Source organism: Mauremys mutica, chromosome 4 (genome assembly GCF_020497125.1).
Source record: "Mauremys mutica isolate MM-2020 ecotype Southern chromosome 4, ASM2049712v1, whole genome shotgun sequence".
NCBI lineage: Eukaryota > Metazoa > Chordata > Testudines > Geoemydidae > Mauremys > Mauremys mutica.
The window spans coordinates 28,572,654-28,592,807 of record NC_059075.1 but is presented as its reverse complement, the minus strand read 5'-3'; the positions used below and the strand labels follow the sequence as shown (position 1 = coordinate 28,592,807).

At 45.4% G+C, this 20,154-nt stretch overlaps 1 protein-coding gene across 1 annotated transcript; it reads right to left on the bottom strand.

The window, feature by feature from the left end:
* Positions 1-4,409: 4,409 nt before the first annotated feature.
* On the bottom strand, positions 4,410-18,981 carry LOC123369936 (alpha-1-antitrypsin-like). The gene is made up of 5 exons (XM_045016026.1): positions 18,858-18,981; positions 16,509-17,199; positions 13,908-14,178; positions 12,340-12,487; positions 4,410-4,781 (listed from the first exon to the last, which is right to left on the bottom strand). Exons 2-5 carry the CDS (start codon positions 17,179-17,181, stop codon positions 4,578-4,580), a joined length of 1,296 nt encoding a protein of 431 aa, XP_044871961.1. The 5' UTR covers positions 17,182-17,199; positions 18,858-18,981; the 3' UTR covers positions 4,410-4,577.
* Between the last annotated feature and the right edge of the window lie 1,173 nt (positions 18,982-20,154).

Genomic DNA, 20,154 nt, shown 5'->3' with positions numbered 1-20,154 from the left:
TGTCACCGTATGTGTACTAGATGCCGCTGACAGAGGCGGTCCAGCAGCGCTACACAGCAGCATGCTTTTGCTTTTGCATGACAGCAGAGATGGTTACCAGCCATATTGTACCATCTACCATACCATAAATTGGTAATAAAATGGTAATAAGATGGGCATGGTTACCTGTCCTTTTGCACTGCACCATTTGGTGCTGTCATAAGCGCCCCTGACCGAGCAGCCAGGGGCGCAAAAACAAAAATTGGGAATGACTCCCTGAGTCAATCCCTCCTTTTTGGTATCTAAAAATAGAATCAGTCCTGCCTAGATTATGGGCAAGTGTACTAGAGAACCACTGTATCATAGAACCAGAGAGCACAGCTGCTCTGTGTCCGATCCTGCATAAATTTGGAGCTGTATGCTATTCACAGGGGGTGCTCCTGCAACAACACCACCTGTTCATTGCTGCCTTCCCACAGCCTTCCTGGGCTACCATACCATTGTCCCCCCACTTGTGTGATGAAGTAATAAAGAATGCAGGAATAAGACACAGTGACTTGTTTGTGAGAAATGAGCGGAAGGAAGCCTCCAGCTGCAATGATAGTCCAGGCAGGACATAAAGGAGTGTGGATGAAGGAGCCCATCATCCCTCTGCTAGTCCAGGGGCAATTGAATCTTTTATTTACAATGAAGGGTGGGGGCTGATGGAGCTCAGCCCCCTGTTGCAATGATGAGGACGGTTACCAGCCATATTGCACCATCTGCCATGAAAAATTAGGGACAGGCGCCCTTGATTGACCTTACTGATGCTAGTCGGCATGGTTACCAGCCCTTTTGCACTGTCCCATGTGCCAATAGGCTGACGATGACGATGGGTATCAGTCTTATTGTACCGTCAGCCACCCATGGCGGGGGGCGGGGGGGAGCAAGGATATTGGTGTTGAGTGCTGCAGCATCGCATCTATCTGCAGCATTCAGTAAAGATACGGTGACATGTAAACGAGTCAACAGAGGATTGATTTCCCTTTAACTTCTCGGGTTCGGGGGGGGGGTGCGTAAATTGCAGAGCTGTGCCCTGAACCAATGCGGACACGGTGTTTTACCATAGAAGCATTTGGAGCTCATCCAAGAATGCAAATGATTTTCGGAGACAGCAGGAACTGTGGGATACCTTGCGTCCTCATTCCCCCCTCCCTCCATGAGCGTCCATTTGATTCTTTGGCTTTCCGTTACGCTCGTCACGCAGCTGCGTGCTGAGTCTGTGCTATGCCGTCTGTCCGTGGATTTATTAAAAATACTTTGGACCAGGTGCACCATAACAGTAATTCCACTACTTAAATGCATGAGTCTCCTAGCGAGATCACCGTGAGGACGGGCACTGAAGGAGATAGAGAGCGCATGCTGCGTGAAATCTATCACGAACCACGGACCGATGCAGCCGTGCTCGGGGAGGCAATGCTCCCTGAATACCGCATGAAAGCCTCGCGCGGAAAAGGGTGCTATCACGGAGCACCCAATAATGCAGCTCTCCCCAGGAACCTCCTGCTGATGCTTATCGATTAACGGAAGGAGAGCTTTGTGGAGATCTCCCAGGAGGATTTCTGTTCTATCACCATATATAGAGAGACCTCCTTCTTACACACTTCAGATTCCTGTTATATTAAGAATAAAAGTTAACATGGTTAAAGCACTTACCGACTGCTCCTTCCCCTGATTCAGGATCCGGGTTCATGGCCGGGGAGGGTTGGTAGGGGATCTCCATGACGGTGATGAATAGATCCTGGCTGTCGGGGAAACCAGCGTTGTAAGCGCTCTCGCCTGCCTCGTCCTCCACAAACACTTCCTCATCTTCCCCGTCCGTGAACATCGTCGAGGAACTGTCCGTCGACACTGTCCCATCATCAGAGTCCATGGTCACTGGTGGGGCAGTGGTGGCAGGCTCCGTAGCATCCGTTTGCCGCTTTGATATTTTGGTAGCCTTGTCTGGGGTCCTTGGTTTTCACGCGGCGATGCGTTGCATGACGGCTGTATCCTCTGTCTGGATCATGGCTTTGGAGACCTTCTCGTAGGTCTTTGCATTCCGTTTGTTGGAGCGCAGCTCCGAAAGCACAGACTCCTCGCCCCACACACCGATCAGATCCAAGAGTTCCCGTTCAGTCTATGCCGGGTCCCTCTTTCTATTCAGAGATTACATGAACTCCTCTGCTGGAGAGCTCTGCATTGCTGCCGGTGCTGCTGAGCTCGCCCCGATGTCCAACCACGAAATGAGATTCTAACTGTCCAGAAAGGAAAAGGAATTCAATTTTTCCCGGGTCGTTTCCTGTGTGGCTGCTCAGAGCATCGAAGCTCGGACTGCTGTCCAGAGCGTCAACAGAGTGGTGCACTGTGGGATAGCTCCCGGAGCTACTAAGTTCGATTTGCATCCACACCTAGCCTAATTCGAGCTAGCCATGTCGAATTTAGCGTTACTCCACCTGTCGGGGTGGAGTACCAAATTCGAACTAAAGAGCCCTCTAGTTCGAATTAAATGGCTTCCTGGTGTGGACGGTTGAGCGGTTAGTTCGAATTAACGCTGCTAAATTCGAATTAAAGTCCTAGTGTAGACCAGGCCTAAGAGGCAACTGCCTTGGAAATAGTCTGACGGCATCTCATCACCTACCTGTGATACTGGGATTGCTTGGCTTTTGCATTACCAGAAAAGAGGTGGTCCTGTTAGATGGCATCTTCACTGTGTGTCAGACTTGGTCCACTTGAATGTGGAGACCCAGTAGGTGGAGGCTGAGTAGCTGGCCCGCTACCAGGAAGAGTGGGCTGAGACAGTGAGTGTGTATGGCTGGCTGGAACATCAGATCCAGAAGATACAATATATATGCCTCCCTCTCTCCCCTCTCATCACAGCCTAACCTCATTGGCCATATAACAATGTAAAGAGTCTAGTCCAGAACAACGCAAGGGAGACACTTTGCATCTTAAACAAAGATCTCACAGAAGCCTTTTGGAATCCTCTGTTGCAGGGGAGTTAGGGTGACTTATGAGTTGCCTGAATTACAACACTGAGAAAAAGTGAAAGTGACTCTGTCTGCCAGGGGTGGCTGGACATGAATGACTAAAGGAGCTAAACTCAACCAGTAATGCCAGAGCTTTGAGCTATGTTGTGCCGTATGGCTGAAGTACTGCAGGAAGCAGTATCACTTGTCACAGGGATTTCTGTGAGGCTGGATTTCACCTAGCAGCCTTAGGACCTAGGCTTCAGTTCATCTAGCTGCTTTCTGTAATGCTTCTTGCAGTTTCCAGCTCCTAGAGATCCTGCATGCAGCACCTGGGCTACAAGCAATAGAGGGAGGGGGACAGAAGAGATTTCCAGGCTCCTGTGAAGTTTATTCAGAGTAAAGGGCTCCCTACAGCCACAGTCCCTCCCTGCTGACTCTGCTGCTGGTTTTTTGGTATCCAGCAGCAACTGTGAGTTGAGGCTGGAGGTTCTGGGCATGGGGGTGGGAGTTAGAGTTCTGGAGAAAAGGGGATTGGGAACCTGGTGGTGGCTGTCAGGTTGGAGGGAGGACTCTGACCTCTGGGAAAGGTCTCCATGGGTTTTGTATATTTTTGTGTTCTGACTCAGGCGGTGTGTGTTGGGAGAGAGTTTCAGAACAGAAAGGGGTTGCTGTGAGCTTGGGAGGGTTTGGTAGGAAGAAGAGGTGTTCTCAATCTGAAAGGTATGGGTGGGAACGGTGGGAGTTCCTGAGCTGGGGCTGGTTAGAGGGAGCTGAGCAGATCCCAGGCGTGGGAGGCCCAGGCTGGCAAGGCTGAGTGTAAGGGGCAATGGAATCAGTTGGTGAATTGGAGGGGGAGGTGGGCATGATGTAGTGGGGGAAGACTAAATTGGAGGTAGTGGGTTTGGAACTAGGAGAGAACCATGACAGGATCAAAGAGATAAATTCAGACTTCTTCCATCCCACCGTTTAGCTGTGAAATGCCCCAGCTTTTCATTCTGAATAGGGTAAGGGGTGGGACAGCAGAGAGGATCAAGCAGCTTGTTTTACCTCTGACATCTCCACCAACCTCCTTTATGCTTCCAAACCAGCTCCCTGTGACCTCCCCTGTCCCCACCTCAGTGTCTCTTTTGTCAGTTAGAAAATATGATTAACACACAGAGGGGGATGCAATGTAGGAGGCTGGGGGGAGGGTATCTTGTACTCTGCAGCCCCCACTAGTTATTATCAGCATCATCTACAAGTAGGGTGACCAGATGTTCTGATTTTATAGGGACCCTCCCAATTTTGGCGGCTTTTTCTTATATAGGCACCTATTACCAGCACCCCTGTTCCGATTTTTCACACTTGCTATCTGGTCACCTAGTTACAAGGACTTTCTTTCAGATTTACCTGAGACATTTACTAATGCATGCCCAATTCACAGAAATACCAGGCTGTTTGTTTGTAGGCAAGGAGTTACCATACTCATGTTTTATTTGTTTAGAATTTATGTCAATTGCAATTTAGTTACAGCCACGGACACCAAGTGGTCTGTGGTACGTGCACATACTCCTGGGCATTTAAAAACAACTCCTTTGAAGCACTGGGACATGTGCAGTGAGCGTCCAATTATTTTTCTGTAGGATTTACGATTTTCCCCATGAAGAGGATGCTGCTGGTATTTTTATCAATAATCAGCATCAGGAAAGGATGGTTAAACTTAATAGTAGGAGGACGAGGGATGGGAAGAGACATCAATGTAATTTCCATGATAGTGACTGCCGCAGCCTCGGTACCATTCTCATTAACATCCACCACGGCCTTGTGAACAGCCTATGAGGAAATGAAGTAGAGATCACAGTGTGAGCATAAAACAAGGAGCAACATCTGGAGATGAATTTGCTCATATTTAAACCACAGCTATTAAGAAAGAAGAACCTAATGAGTACAGGATTGCCAACACAAAACATAACCCAACCCTACTTTCCCAACACAGGCAAAACTATCTTTGATTTCAGTAGGTGTTTTGCCTATGAATCTTTGGAAGGTTCAGGCCCAACAATATGAATAGATTAAATTGCATGTATCAAATCCCTTGTTCACTCATCCACAAAGAGGGGGACTCCCTTAATAAATTGTTTAACATTATAGAAGAATTGTTTCATCATCACAAACAACTCTAGTACCTTTATGCATCAGAGAGTTACTTTGCAGCAGAAAACAGAAGACAATTCAAGATGAATGGTAACAAGCAACACTGGAGGGAAAGAAGCTAGATAAGTGACCTCCCTGGTGTACCTTCGCCTAATATATTTCTCTCTTGGGTACAGTGAAATGGTATTTCACAGTGCAAATGTGAACCAATTTCTTTTACTCTTTGGAGCTACACTAAGAACTAACACTCACTTTGTTCTCCTTAATGCAACTCAAATTAGTATTTCCTTATGTTGTTTGCAGTCTGTAGTTATAGCTTTGCTCATCCCAGGATATGAGAGAGACAAGGCAGGTGAGAGGTTTCAGAGTGGTAGCCGTGTTAGTCTAGATCAGCAAAACAATGAGGAGTCCTCGTGGCACCTTAGAGACTAACACATTTATTTGGGCATAAGCTTTCGTGGGCTAAAACCCACTTCATCAGATGCATGGAGTGAAAAATACAGTAAACAGTATAAATATTACAGCACATGAAAAGATGGGAGTCTTTACGAACAGTCTTTATGCAAAAGAATAAATGATCACAAATCAGACATCAAGTATTGTAACATTCAAAAACCAGTAGGAGAGCACTTCAGTCTCTCTGGACACGCAATAACAGACTTAAAAGTGGCCATTCTTCAACAAAAATCTTCAAAAACAGACTTCAACGAGAAACTGCAGAAGTGGAATTAATTTGCAAACTGGACACCATCAAATTAGGCCTGAATAAAGACTGGGAGTGGCTGGGTCACTACAAAAAGTAATTTTCCCTCTATTGATATTCATCCCTTCTTGTCAGCTGTTGAGAATAGGCCACTTCCACCTTGATTGAACTGACCTCGTTAGTACTGAGCCCCCACTTAATAAGGCAACTCCCATCTTTTCATGTGCTGTAATATATACACTGCTTATTGTATTTTTCACTCCATGCATTTGATGAAGTGGGTTCTAGCCCATGAAAGCTTATGCCCAAATACATTTGTTAGTCTCTAAGGTGCCACTAGGACTCCTCGTTGTTAAGGCAGGTGAGGTAAATAGCATTTATTGGACCAACTTCTGCTGGTAGAAGGGACAAGCTTTTGAACTCCACCGAACTCTTTGTCAGGTCTGGAGAAGATAACCAGAGTGTCACAGCTAAATACAAGGTGGGAGAGATTGTTAAGCATAAATACATACATATGCTGTAGCAGACCACTTAAAATGAAGTGGGCAATTAAGGAGAAGCAAGCAGCAGAGTGTGTTCAAAGTGTTACATTGATTTTATTGCTTAATTCATCTGTAAGTCCATAGTTCTTAGTATCCAGCAAACTTATGAATTTAATTTCCCAGGCTTGTCTTTTGAAGGTGCTGGGCAGGTTTCCTTTGAGCATGAGGGCTGAGAGGTCAGATATGGAGTGATTCCTTTGTGTTTGCCCCTGGGGGAAAAGGTGTTTTTGTCTTTTTTTATAATTTCAAGATCCATGGGTCCTAAGCATGTCTATCACAATATATACTATACCTGCCTCATTACAACAGTGTCTATCACACCCTGCTGCTTGCTAGCCCTTAATTACTCACTTCATTTTAAGTGGTCTCTGTTGTATATTTGGTTGTCATGGTTTTGTTGCTATGGCAACTGAGTTAGATTATTATGGGTTAGCTCAACCGGTTTCAACCGGCTGTGAAGCTCTCTGTATATATGTAAATAAAATGGAGGTTTTGGTTAGCTGCCTGCTCTCTGGCCTCAAGTGATTGCTTCCTACACCGGCTGCCCCAAGGATATAACACTGGCGACGAGGATGGGATTCCGGTGCTGCTCCAGTAACAGAAGGAAGTAGAAGTTAAGGTAAAGAACAAACAAACAAAAAAGCTGCTTGTTTACACTGACTGTGAAAGTGAAACTAAAAATCATGGCTACTCTGACCAGGCCCCTGGAGCAGTGGCATGTGTATACTGAGCGTTTTGAGCTTTTTGGTATTGCAAATGACATTACAGAAGCGAAGAAGGTGCCAATATTCTTAACTGTTGTAGGGGCTAAAACCTACTCTCTGCTACGCAGCTTACTACACCCTGTTAAGCCTGAGACTAAATCTTACAGTGACATTGTGGAAATCCTGGGGTCTCATTTCTCCCCAAAACCACTGGTAATTGCTGAAAGATATAGGTTCCACAAAAGAGACCAAAAGGAAGATGAAACAGTTGTACAATTTGTAGCCATTTTAAAAAAGCTAGCAGAACACTGTGAATTTAAAGAGATGTTACATGATGCCCTGCGTGACAGGTTAGTGTGTGGCCTGTACAGTGAAGCTATACGGAAGCGCCTACTGACAGAGGCTCAGCTTACCTTACAGAAGGCTGTTGATATTGCTGTCTCCATGGAACTGGCTACAAGGGAGGCACAATACATCAGTGCACCCCCTAGGGTGCAAAAAGTGTCACAAGAACCGACCCACAAAACTGTGCAGAGTCAAGAATGTTACCGCTGTGGTAAGCCGGGTCACCAGGCATCAGAATGCTGGTGTAAGGACCTGGTGTGTCGACACTGTGGCAAAAAGGGACACATTGAGTGTGCCTGTAAACAAAAGAAAAAGAGGCCTGTGGTCTGGCCAACAAAAAGAGGAACCCTGCATACCCTAGAGCAGACCCAGGATGATCAAGGTGACACCTCATCGCAAGAGGAAGTGGCACTGCATGTTTTGTCTTTGGCAATGGGCTCACATGAATACTGGGTAACCCCGTTATTGGATGGCAAACGTATACGCATGGAACTGGACACCGGTGCAGCCGTCTCACTGATCTCCGAGACTGTGTATAAAGAAAAGCTACAGCATCTTCCGCTTAAGGCAACAAAAACTGTTCTGAAGACGTATACGGGAGAAGCTGTGCCTATGCTGGGCACTATTGATGTTAAGGTGGAGCTCAATGGACAGGTGGCTAAATTGCCACTGTTTGTGGTGAGAGGTAACTACCCAGCCTTAATGGGTAGGTCTTGGCTTGGGAAGATTCAACTGAACTGGGCAGAAGTGCACCGGATGACTAAAGAAGAAACCAGTCTAACCCCTATACTAAGGAAACATGCTGCTGTTTTTGGAGATGATTTGGGAAGTATGAAGGGAATCACTGTGACATTGAACATTAAACCTGGCAGTCCACCAAAATATCTGAAAGCCCGAACTGTGCCATATGCCATCAGGCCAAAAGTTGAAGCAGACCTGGAGCGCCTGGTCACCAATGGAGTCCTAATACCAGTTACCCATAGCTCATGGGCCACTCCTATCGTTCCAATCGTGAAGAAAGATGGCTCTCTCCGGATTTGCGGTGATTTTAAAGTCACTGTCAACCCAGTGTTGTGTGCAGAGCAATACCCGCTTCCCCGCATCGATGACCTCTTCGCAGGCCTGGCTGGGGGACAAAAGTTCAGTAAGATTGATCTGAGTCAAGCATATTTACAGATGCACGTCGATGAAAAGTCCCAAGAGCTGTTGACTATTGTGACTCATAAGGGGCTTTATCGATACTGTCGTCTACCCTTCGGAATAACATCTGCTCCCGCCCTGTTCCAGAGGGCTATGGACCAGATCTTGTGTGGCTTGTCAGGAGTTCAGTGCTATCTGGATGATATCCTGGTCACTGGAAGAAATGAAGAGGATCACTTAAAGAATTTAGAGGCTACCCTACAAAGACTGGAAGAGTATGGCCTACGAGTTCGCAAAGACAAGTGTGAATTCTTCAAGCCCTCTGTTGAATATTTGGGACATATAATTGATTCTGCAGGTCTTCATAAGGCCCCTGCAAAAGTTAAAGCTATTGTGGAGGCTCCCCCACCTCGAAATGTAAGCCAGCTGCGCTCGTTTCTAGGACTCCTGAACTATTATGGAAAGTTCATCTCACAGTTAGCCACACTGCTAAAGCCACTTCATGAGCTCCTTGGGCAGAACAAGGCCTGGAAGTGGACTGAAGCCTGTGATGTTGCGTTTAACAAAGCTAAGGATGCATTGCTAAATTCTGAAGTTCTAACGCACTTTGATCCATCCTTACCACTGCAATTGGCCTGCGATGCCTCCCCTTATGCAGTGGGAGCAGTCGTGTCACATATTATGCCTTCAGGAGAAGAGAGACCTATTGCTTTTGCTTCACGCACTCTAAGCAAAGCAGAAACTAACTACGCCCAAATCGAACGTGAGGCATTAGGAATTGTTTTTGGAATTCGGAAGTTTCATCAGTACCTGTTTGGGCGAAAATTTACTCTTCTCACAGACCATCGACCTCTGACATCAATTTTTGGACCTTACACAGGCATTCCCCCATTAGCTGCTAGTCGTATGCAACGTTGGGCATTGTTACTTTCAGCACACACATATGAAATCAAATATCGGAAATCCACTCTACACGGCAATGCAGATGGCCTCTCAAGGTTGCCTTTGCCGGTCAAACACCAAGATAGTGCCCACAAGGAAATCTTCTACATTGAACAGGTAGAGAATACACCCATCACTGCTACTCAGATAAAGAAGGCAACTCGCGTTGACCCAGTATTGTCCCACGTTATGGACCTGGTGATGCATGGAACATCTCGACAAACCTCTCCGGTCTCATCCAACCTTGTTCCCTACATGTCCAAGCGGACGGAGTTATCGGTCCAATCTGGTTGTTTGTTGTGGGGGAGACGTGTCATTATTCCACCACCACTGAGATCACAGATGTTAGAACAGCTACATTCCGGTCACTGTGGAATAGTGCGCATGAAGGAAATTGCATGAAGCTATTTTTGGTGGCCTGGACTGGACAGCGCTATTGAAGAGAAGGCAAAAGCTTGTATGTCATGTCAGGGTGTGAGGAATGCACCCCAGTGGGCACCCCTACACCCATGGGACTGGCCTGAAAACCCGTGGCAACGTATTCACGTTGACTTTGCTGGCCCCCTTGAAGGAAGCATGTTCTTGGTGGCAATAGATGCCCATTCTAAATGGCCAGAAGTCTCTATAATGCAGTCCACTTCTGCAGAGAGTACTATCCAAAAACTACGAGGACTCTTTAGTCGTTTTGGTCTGCCAGAACAACTTGTGAGCGACAACGGACCGCAGTTCGTTTCTCAGGAGTTTCAAAATTTTATGAAAGCAAATGGGATACACCACATCACGTCAGCACCATATCATCCGTCCACCAACGGATTAGCTGAAAGATTTGTGCAGACAATGAAAAACGCTTTGAAATCAGCAAGGGGACAACACTCCATTCAAAAGCGTCTGGATACCTTTTTACTTTCCTACAGAAACACACCTCATGCTACGACCCACGCATCTCCGGCCTTTCTAATGATGGGACGACAGCTGCGCACTTGCTTTGATCTGCTGAAACCTTCTGAACCCCGACAAATTGTGCAACATCAGCAGCAATATCAAGTCATCAGACAGGCACCCAGAGCAAAAGACCGAGCCTTTAGCCCGGGACAGCCAGTTTGGCTCGGAATTATACTTCCAGAGCTAAATGGGTTCCGGCCACAGTCATCACTCAAACAGGACCTGTTTCCTACACAGTCCGGACTGCAGAGAATCTTACCTGGCGGCGACATGTAGATCAGCTGTTGCCAGGTCATGCCAGTCCTCAGGACCCATCTGCAGTTGAGGGGTCTGACTTCACCTCTTCTGGTGAGGGATCGAATCACGAGTCACCTGTTTCTGACTGTTCTCCTCCATTACTGCTGGCAGCTGAGATACCCCTTTGCCCAGCACGAGCTGATACCACCTCCTCACCTGTTCGTGCTGCGGACCCTGAGCCCCTAGTGCTTTCGGGTGCAATAACACCAGTAGTTCGCCGTAATCCACCTAGAGACAGAAGGCCTCCTCATCGGCTGGATCTTTAGCTAGGGCGAACCCACGGTTATGGGGCAAAATAATCCCCAGCGTTTAGCCGGGAATGGAGGCAGTCTACCCTCCTTCTCTAGTCTAGTGTGTGTTTTATTTAGGGGACGTTCTTATTAGGGGGGGAGGAATATGTTGTGTATTTGGTTGTCATGGTTTTGTTGCTATGGCAACTGAGTTAGATTATTATGGGTTAGCTCAACCGGTTTCAACCGGCTGTGAAGCTCTCTGTATATATGTAAATAAAATGGAGGTTTTGGTTAGCTGCCTGCTCTCTGGCCTCAAGTGATTGCTTCCTACACCGGCTGCCCCAAGGATATAACAGTCTCCTACAGCATGTGTGTACCCTTATGCTTAATTTGTCCCACCTTTAATTTGTCCAACCTTGTCTGGACCTTATCCAGACCTGAGGCAGAGCTGCGTCAAACTTGAAAGCTTTCCTCCTCCACCAGCAGAAGTTGGTTCAAAGAAAGATATTACCTCATCAACCTTGTTTCTCTTATTTCCTTCTACTGTTTCATGACGAAATTCTGATACTTACTCTGTGACACCAGAGTCAATCTGCCGACTCATTGTATAAGGCACTACTCAGTCAGTGTAAGCATATTGGGAAGGATCTTGCCACAGACCTCCTGTGTGCCCTTGGAGCAAGTCACTCAGCCTCTCTGTGCTTCATTTCTCATCTGTGAAATAGGTGTAAATCCCTACTTCACAGGGGTATTGTGGGGATAAATACATTAAAATTATGAGACACTTAGCTACTAAGCAACGAGGGGTCATATAAATACCTATTGTAGAATAAGGCTCCTTATTTGCAAACTCTTGCCATACCATTTTACATATTAATTATTTTATGTTAACAATAGTTACAATGTATCAGAGGGGTAGCCGTGTTAGTCTGGATCTGTAAAAGCTGGATCTGTTAGTCTGGATCTGTCACATGCATCCGACGAAGTGGGTATTCACCCACGAAAGCTCATGCTCCAAAATTTCTGTTAGTCTATAAGGTGCCACAGGACTCTGCTGCTTTTACAATAGTTTACAATAGTTACAGTTGCATTTTCCCTGTCCTTTTGTCCTTTTCCCTATCTGATGGTACTGACTTCTAAAGGACATTCCAGAAGGTCAAGTAAGCTTGGAGAGCCTCTGTATTAATTATAGTAAGCAAATTAATGCTTAATTTGAGGAAAGACTAAGTGCTAATCTGTGGGTCTGTCCTCCTTATGCTGCAACTCTGCCTCACCTGTCCGTGCTGGCTGAGCATTTTACCAGTGACCTGACCAGAAGCAGGAATGGGTCATTTCAAAAGAAAATAACAGACAAATCCATTTAGCACCATCTGTGTTCTACAAACTTACTTTTGACACCTTCAGGTTAGAGTGCCCAGTGATTCCAGAGAGATCAGCTTCGTCAGTGAACACATCGACCACACCCATTTTCTCAAACAGCTCTTTGACATCATAGGTACCAGATACAGAGAATATTGGAATGTACAGGTAGATTTTTCTGTTAAAAAAGAAACACAAAACTCTGGTAAACTATTGTCAAATGGGTGGATACTTAAATATTTGCAGCTGGGTAATGTATACCACTCAAGGATCTCAGCTACTAATGAATTTGCCTCACAATGCCCCAGTCTGGGAAGTAATTATTGTCCCATTTTACAGGTGGGGGATGAAATGGACAGCAAAATTGCAATCCCCTGAGTTTTATTTTTGTTTAGCTACATGTGGCCACTGTGCTGGTTTTAGAAAACTATTGTTTGGATTATTTGATCCAATATAGAGACGAGTAAAGTGCATTATCTTATATAGGACTGGATTGTCCCCACCTCTAACACAGCTGCTCAGGTGAATGCAGGAGAAGTAGGGACATCCGCACCTTCAGTGGCATAGCAGGGGTACTCCCATAAGTGTTCCCAGGGGATTGCATGGGCTACATTGGAGATTCTTCCCTCCCCCTCACTGGCTCCCTGACTCAATTGGACTGGGAAAGCATCACATTCCGGGATGCAATTCAGACCAGTGAGCTGTTCTGTTACCATCTGCCTTGCCACACAATGCTTTGCTATTGTAGCTTCCAACGGGGGTCTCTCACAGTCAGCCTGCCAGCGTGCAGGTCACACTTGGAGTGTCTGTGCAGAGCCACAGCTCTGGTCCAGCAGCTCTGACTCTGGCAGCCTGTCAGCAGCATACCAGACATGCTTGGGCTTCCAGCAGCCTAGGTTACTACTTGCAGAGTGACGCACACTTGTAGTCCTCCATTTTCCACCAAAAATGTGTGTCCTCCTGGACAGTTCAGATGTATTAGGTCTGTTGCTACTGTAAGGGAACAACCTCCAACAATTTGCTCTCTAAATGGACAGGTTTCAGAGTAGCAGCCGTGTTAGTCTGTATCCGCAAAAAGGAACAGGAGTACTTGTGGCACCTTAGAGACTAACAAATTTATTTCAGCATGAGCTTTCGTGGGCTACAGCTCACTTCTTCGGATGCATAGAATGGAACACACAGACAGGGGATATTTATACATACAGAGAACATGAAAAGGTGGAAGTATGCATAGCAACTGGAAGAGTCCAATCAATTGAGATGAGCTATCATCAGCAGGAGGAAAAAAAACCCTTTGAAGTGATAATTAAGATGACCCATAGAAGGTGTGAGTGAGGAGAACTTAACATAGGGAAATAGATTCAATTAGTGTAATGACCCAACCATTCCCAGTCTCTGTTTAAGCCTGAGTTAATTGTATCTAATTTGCATATTAATTCGAGTTCAGCAGTCTCTCTTTGGAGGACCTCTCTAACCACTCAGTGATAGACTTGAAGGTGGCAATTTGCAACAAAAAAACCTTCAAAAACAGACTCCAAAGAGAGACTGCTGAACTCGAATTAGGACGTATGTGGATATAGCAGCAGTTACAAGGTTACCTTTGTTGAAGTGATTGTGCCCATTTAGCTAAAGTATCTGTCAACAGAGCATCCTCCACCTGCTCCATTTTCCCTTCATCAGGCAGAATAAATAGCGCAGCAGCATTTCCTTTGTATGGGATTTCAACCACCCAGCAAGACAGCTCCTCGTCACGGTGTGTGTTATACGTTTTGTCCCTGTTCATCATATTAACTTTGACAGATGTTTTTGCATCCACAAAAAAGTCGTCTTCCTTGGTCAACAAACTACTGAAAGGATTTTCCCACTGAGCTGATGACAAAAAGAAAGAATGCCTTTGAATATACTGGGAAAGAGATATTTCGAACATAGATCAGACTAATTTAAATGTAACAAGTTTATATTTTAAGTTTAAGTCAACTGCAAGCTCGTTTGAAAAATAGGACATTTGCCTTGCAGCTGGTTAGCCAGTCAATTTCAATAGCATACAGCATCTCTGTTGGATGAGGTTTTATACTGATTTACTGTAGTCCTGATGAAAGCCAAACAAGTGAAATGAACTGATACTGTGGTTTCTTTAAATCTGTAGCTTTGAGAAAAGAATAGTGATCAAGTATTAAAACTTTCTGTGCTGTTAAACTGAGGCCCCTCAATCTGATAGAGCTCCAGATTAATTAATAAATCCAACTTCTTTTTCATGTTACCTAAATTTCTTCTACTCACTCCTTGCAGTCTAAGTTTCAAGATATGGGACTGTCAGAGGGAGCAGAATTGAAAGTTTGTTTGTTTAATTTCCTTTCCTTCTCTGTTGCTTGTAAAATGTTAGCACAGGTGATGCAGCTCACTAGCAACAAATGAACGGATGGGAAAGCACGTGCTTTCCAAGCTGCTGAAAAGGATCTGTTTTTATCAAGAGTTGGCTGAAATTAACCAAAGTTCAAAATATTACAGTAGGACCTAGCCCACAACTCTGCTAGTTCCAGCCTGCTCCTAGGCATTATCAGCCCGATCCTGCATTGCTCTAGTCAGTGGTACGGCACCCGTTGATTTCTGTGGCACAGGATCACTGCCTATTGCCTTTCTTAGACACTGCCTCACCAGAGTGCCACATGACCACTTTCTCTTCAGTTAAATAGCTGTCTATTTTGGCAAGAAATTTTCCAGGTCTGAATGACACCCTTTTGTGGCTCCTGGATACCACTGGTAGAATATATTGCCTTCAGTTATAATACTTCAATGAGTATCAGGGAAATAAATGGGCAAAGATCAACCATTTTCCATTCTGGGAACATCCCAGGGACAACAAAACAGCAAAGAAAAAGATGTTTCTACTCCTAATGTAATCTGTAGAATTCTGGATTTTTCTTTCCTTTTTTATCTCCATGTTTAGGAAGTACAATTAAACTGACCTGCATTGCAGGGGTGGTGAGCACCTATAACTCCCATTCACTTCCAAGCAATAAGTGCTCGGCATGCCTAATAACATAATTATTATCTTATTCTGGTGACTAAATATGGATTTAGGTCACCAGAACTGGTGGTGGGGGAGCCTGGCCACCCCACTTTGTAACATGGGCATAGTTTGGGGGAAGCAGTGCTGGTAGGGGCTGTGTTTTGCAGCAGAGGAGCTGATCTTGGTGCTGTAGGTGCCGGAAAGCAGCTGGTGGGAAGGGTAGAAGGAGGATGGGCTGTGCGACTGGTTCCCATTGACCCACATGCAGCCACTGGAGGTAGGAGACCGGCAGCACCAAGTGCCATAGGCGCAGGGCCTCCCAGAGGGGGGGGGCAAGTGGGGCAATTTGCCCCAGGCCCCGGGCCCAGCAGGGGCCCCCACAAGAGTTTTTTGGGGGCCCTGGAGCGGGGTCCTTCACTCGCTCCGGGGTCCCCGGAAAACTCTCGCAGGGCCCGGGCCCCCGGAGCTTCTTCGCTCCCGGTCTTCGCTGGCTGGGGGTCCTTCCTCTCTGGGATAGAAGGACCCCCCCCCGCCGCCGAATTACCGCCGAAGCGGGACCCGCCGCCGGAGTGCAGCCGGGTCTTCAGCGGTAAGTCATCGGTGGGGGGTCCTTCCGGTCCGGGACCCGCCGCTGAAGTGCCCCGAAGACCCGTGGTGGGGGCTGCACTTTGGCGGCGGGTCCTGCTTCGGTGGTAATTTGGCGGCAGGGGGTCCCCGCCATGGGGCTTTGGGGCACTTTGGCGGCGGGTCCCGGAAAGAAAGGACCCCCCGCCGCCGACTTACCGCCGAAGCGGGAACCCCCTGCCGCCAAAGACCCTGGGACCCCGGAATCCTCTGGGCGGCCCTGCATAGGCCTGGGGGGTGCTATGTGAGGAGGGGACTAGGGCCATGAGGGAGTGTGAGATTAGGGGAGAAGGGCCACAGGAATCCACTTTGGCCTTCCCCCCCATCCCTTCTACAAGGTTCCAGTGCCCTTGATTTAGGTGCTTTATTATAACCGAAATTTCCTATTAGGATGACTATACGTTTCATGGAAATGCCTAAAAAAGTTAATAAGGCATCAGTCTGAAGTTGGGTAATCTCATAGACCTGACAATCAGTTGACAAAAAACAGTTTATTTGTCTTAGACCACTATCAGAATTCCATAGCTTGTATGTGCTACATGCACCTGTCTGTAGAGCATCTTACCTTTAAAGAAAAGATAGTTGACAAGAACCACCACAGTGAGTGGATCAAGGTCCTTGACCAAGTTGGCAATTTTCCCATGGGTTTTATTCTCTATGTAATCATTGATCTGTTTCTCAGCCACTGCAGAATTCTGGAAGTTGCTTAGAAGAGCTTCAGATTCATACAGAGTTTTGACATCTTCCAAAAACTTATCTAGTACTGTCAGTTGATGATGTATAAAAAGAGCATTTCCCATATTCAACTGGATCTCACTATCAGGCCGGTTTAACATGTGGATGAGATGATGAAAACCTTCATGTATCTCCCTCTCCTCAATCTCTGTCAGGTTAAAGGAGAGTCCTTTGTGAATTTGACTCAGCGTGGTTGACTTGGCACCTAATGACAGCATTGCAAAGGCAGTGGCGATGCTTAGAGGAGAGAAGAAAATGTTCTTGTCAGCTGCTCCTGATTTAATCTGCTTGTAGAATCTAAATGCAAAGTCAGCATTGCTAGGAGCTAGTTGGAGAAAGGTCATGTTTTCAGTTACGACATTGCCTGCAACTGGGGTAAGCTGCTGTGTGGGATTAATATCTGTCTGACCATCCTGGTCATCGTGGTGGTCAGGTACATGATGAGACAAGACAACAGCATGAAGCCCAGCAAGTAACACACAGAGACAGAGGATGGACTTCATTCTCCTTTGGAACTATTCCTTTAAAAAAAAGAGAATGGAATAGTCATTAGTCATGGAAACGTTCCCACCTTCCCTGTGCTATTTGTGATCCAATGGTTATTTTTCTCTCTCCCCTCATGGCAAGTTCTCCTCCCTCTAGACAACTGGGAGATTATGGGGGGAAAGAGAGTGGGGTTGATGGGAGAGTCTCTGGGGTTGGGAGCACAGGCCATGTTGGGAATCAGAGGAAGGAAAAAGGAAGAGGTGGTAGGAGGAGACTATGGGCTGGATTCTTCAGTTAGCACCATCCACTTTGTACCACTCGGCCATCCTAGAGTAGTGGTGTTTTGTAGAATGAAAGCGCATGAAAGGGAGTCAGGTGAGAGTAGGCTGGGAGAGATTTTAGCAAAATGGAGCTCCACTGTGATGATCGTCCACTGCGTCCTTAGGGTAAATTAGGGACCTTATGCCAGTGGCACAAATAGGAGCTGCATTTTTGCAGCTCTAACTTCTGCTAAGGCTTGACAGCATCAAATCAGGGAACTGCAGCTGGCTCCTTGATGCTCCATTCCCCTTCCCCTCCTGCCTTGTTCTCACATTTCCCTGTGTTGCAGTGGAATCTGGATTCAAATGAGAAGTGGGTCCACTGTTTAAAGCTGAACAAACGTTATAGGCCCTGTCTGGAACATCATAACTAAGTCACCCATCCCTGATTTTCAATACTGTAATTATGATGAGCTTTAGCAAAAGGGAATAACAAATGGTGCTGAGCTTCCTGTAGCATCATAACTACAGGAATAAATCCAATGAAGGAATCTAAAGGTTCTTTACATGTCAGTAAATTTGCCCTTTTTGCTTTTTATGCTTATCTGTCTCTCTCTGTCTCTTAGGCTACAACTCTACAAGCTAAAGAATTACCTGTTTTGTTAATGCTAGAGTTTTAAAACATGTTAGCGTATTTGCTAAAGTTGGGTGAAAATTTTGGGATGGACCATTTTTCTGCCACAAAATGCAGATTTAGCAGAACAGGAAAATTCCAGGGATTATGTCAACTCTGATGACATTTCATTTAGAAAATAAATCAAGTGATTTTATATTTCTTTTCTCTTATGCTCTTAAAGTTATTTTTTATTATTATATTTTCATATTTTATAAAATAAAATAGTGTAATATAAAAACAATATAAAAGAAACTAAAAATGCAAAACTGAACCGTTATCAAAATTAAACATTTCAGTTTACTGAAAAGAATTTTTGGGGGAGAAGGAGAATTTTGTTTCAAAGGAAAATTCAAACTTGTTTTCTTGTTCTGATTCAGAATGATTTTTTTCAATGTCAGAATATTCTGCAGAATGGAAAGTCCTGCTTTCAACCAGATCCAACATTGGCTAACCCATTCTAGAAAATCCCACACATTTCGGTGTAGCCAGGCCATATCTTAAAGCACTAGATTACTCTAGCCCCTAGGTTTCCCACTAATTTTTTTAAAAACGCCCTCATTCAAAGAACATTTTCACTAGAGTATCAATGTCTGCTGGATCATTGGGGTCTTCAGAAAGGCTCCACTGACAGAATAAATTGTAACAGATATAGTGAACAGAGTCACCCATACTAGATTGAAATCCTATAAAAGAAATTGCATTTCAGACAGCTAATGTGAGTTCAAAGCCTCTTTGGATAAAATATGGCAGTACTTACAGTACAATCACCAGGATCCTGCTGGAAGCATCTAATCTACACAGCTCCTCACCTTTTATTTATATTGCATTAACATTGTTAAGCAGATTTTCCACTATTAAATATTAAACAGATCAAACAGAAGTTATATGCAGAGCAAACAGTGATGAAACTGCTTTTCTGGACATGTAAGGTCAAATGTCCACTGTCCACCCACATGGTGGAGAATAGAGCCAAAACCTATAGAAGAAGATAGCAGGGGGCCATATGGAGGGTTCTGGTAGCTGTGCTGTTTGCTTGCCCCTCCCACCTCCAAACTTGTGGAAACCTCTGTATGGAAAGACTTCATGATTAGTGCACCAATAGAAAAGAGGGACATCTGTGCCAAGGGAGAGCTGCTCTACACAATAATAGCAGCAAAGAGTCTTGTGGCACCTTACAGACTTACGTTTTGGAGCATGAGCTTTTGTGGATGAATACCCACTTCGTCGGATGCATGTAGTGGAAATTTCCAGGGGCAGGTATATATAAGCAAGCAAGAAGCAAGCTAGAGATAACGAGGTTAGTTCAATCAGGGAGGATGAGGCCCTGTTCTAGCAGCTGAGGTGTGAAAACCAAGAGAGGAGAAACTGGTTTTGTAGTTGGCAAGCCATTCACAGTTTTTGTTTAATCCTGAGCTGATGGTGTCAAATTTGCAGATGAACTGAAGCTCAGCAGTTTCTCTCTGAAGTCTGGTCCTGAAGTTTTTTTGCTGCAGGATGGCCACCTTAAGATCTGCTGTTGTGTGGCCAGGGAGGTTGAAGTGCTCTCCTACAGGTTTTTGTATATTGCCATTTCTAATATCTGATTTGTGTCCATTTAGCTTTTTCCGTAGAGACTGTCCAGTTTGGCAGATATACATAGCAGAGGGGCTATCTACACCAGCGACACCATCAGAGGACCTAACCAGATCAGCCACACCATCACCGGTTCATTCACCTGCACGTCCACTAATGTAATATACACCAACATATGCCAGCAATGCCCCTCTGCTATGTACAGATCCAGACTAACACGGCTACCCCTCTGATACTATACAATAAAGTAGCATTTCATTATATTTAAAGAAAATTTAGAGTTGTTGTATTACGCCACCATGTGTTTGGCTCTGGTTGCTACAGTTTCAAACTCAACAATGTGAAATTGCCTCTGGTGCTCCTCTCAGATTTGGAGGCTCTAGGACAGGGGTTCTCAAACTTTTCTACTGTGACCCCTTTCACACAGCAAGACTCTGAGTGTGACCCCACCCATATAAATTAAAAGCATTTTTTAAATATAT

What these genes read in the sequence shown, in the direction of transcription:
- LOC123369936 (XM_045016026.1), bottom strand. Translation starts at nt 17,181, where the DNA reads ATGAAGTCCATCCTCTGTCTCTGTGTGTTACTTGCTGGGCTTCATGCT. An exon ending in CAACTATCTTTTCTTTAAAG is followed by an intron (nt 14,179 to 16,508) that starts GTAAGATGCTCT and finishes TTTTGTCATCAG; the next exon opens with CTCAGTGGGAAAATCCTTTC. An exon ending in CTAACCTGAAGGTGTCAAAA is followed by an intron (nt 4,782 to 12,339) that starts GTAAGTTTGTAG and finishes ATTTCCTCATAG; the next exon opens with GCTGTTCACAAGGCCGTGGT.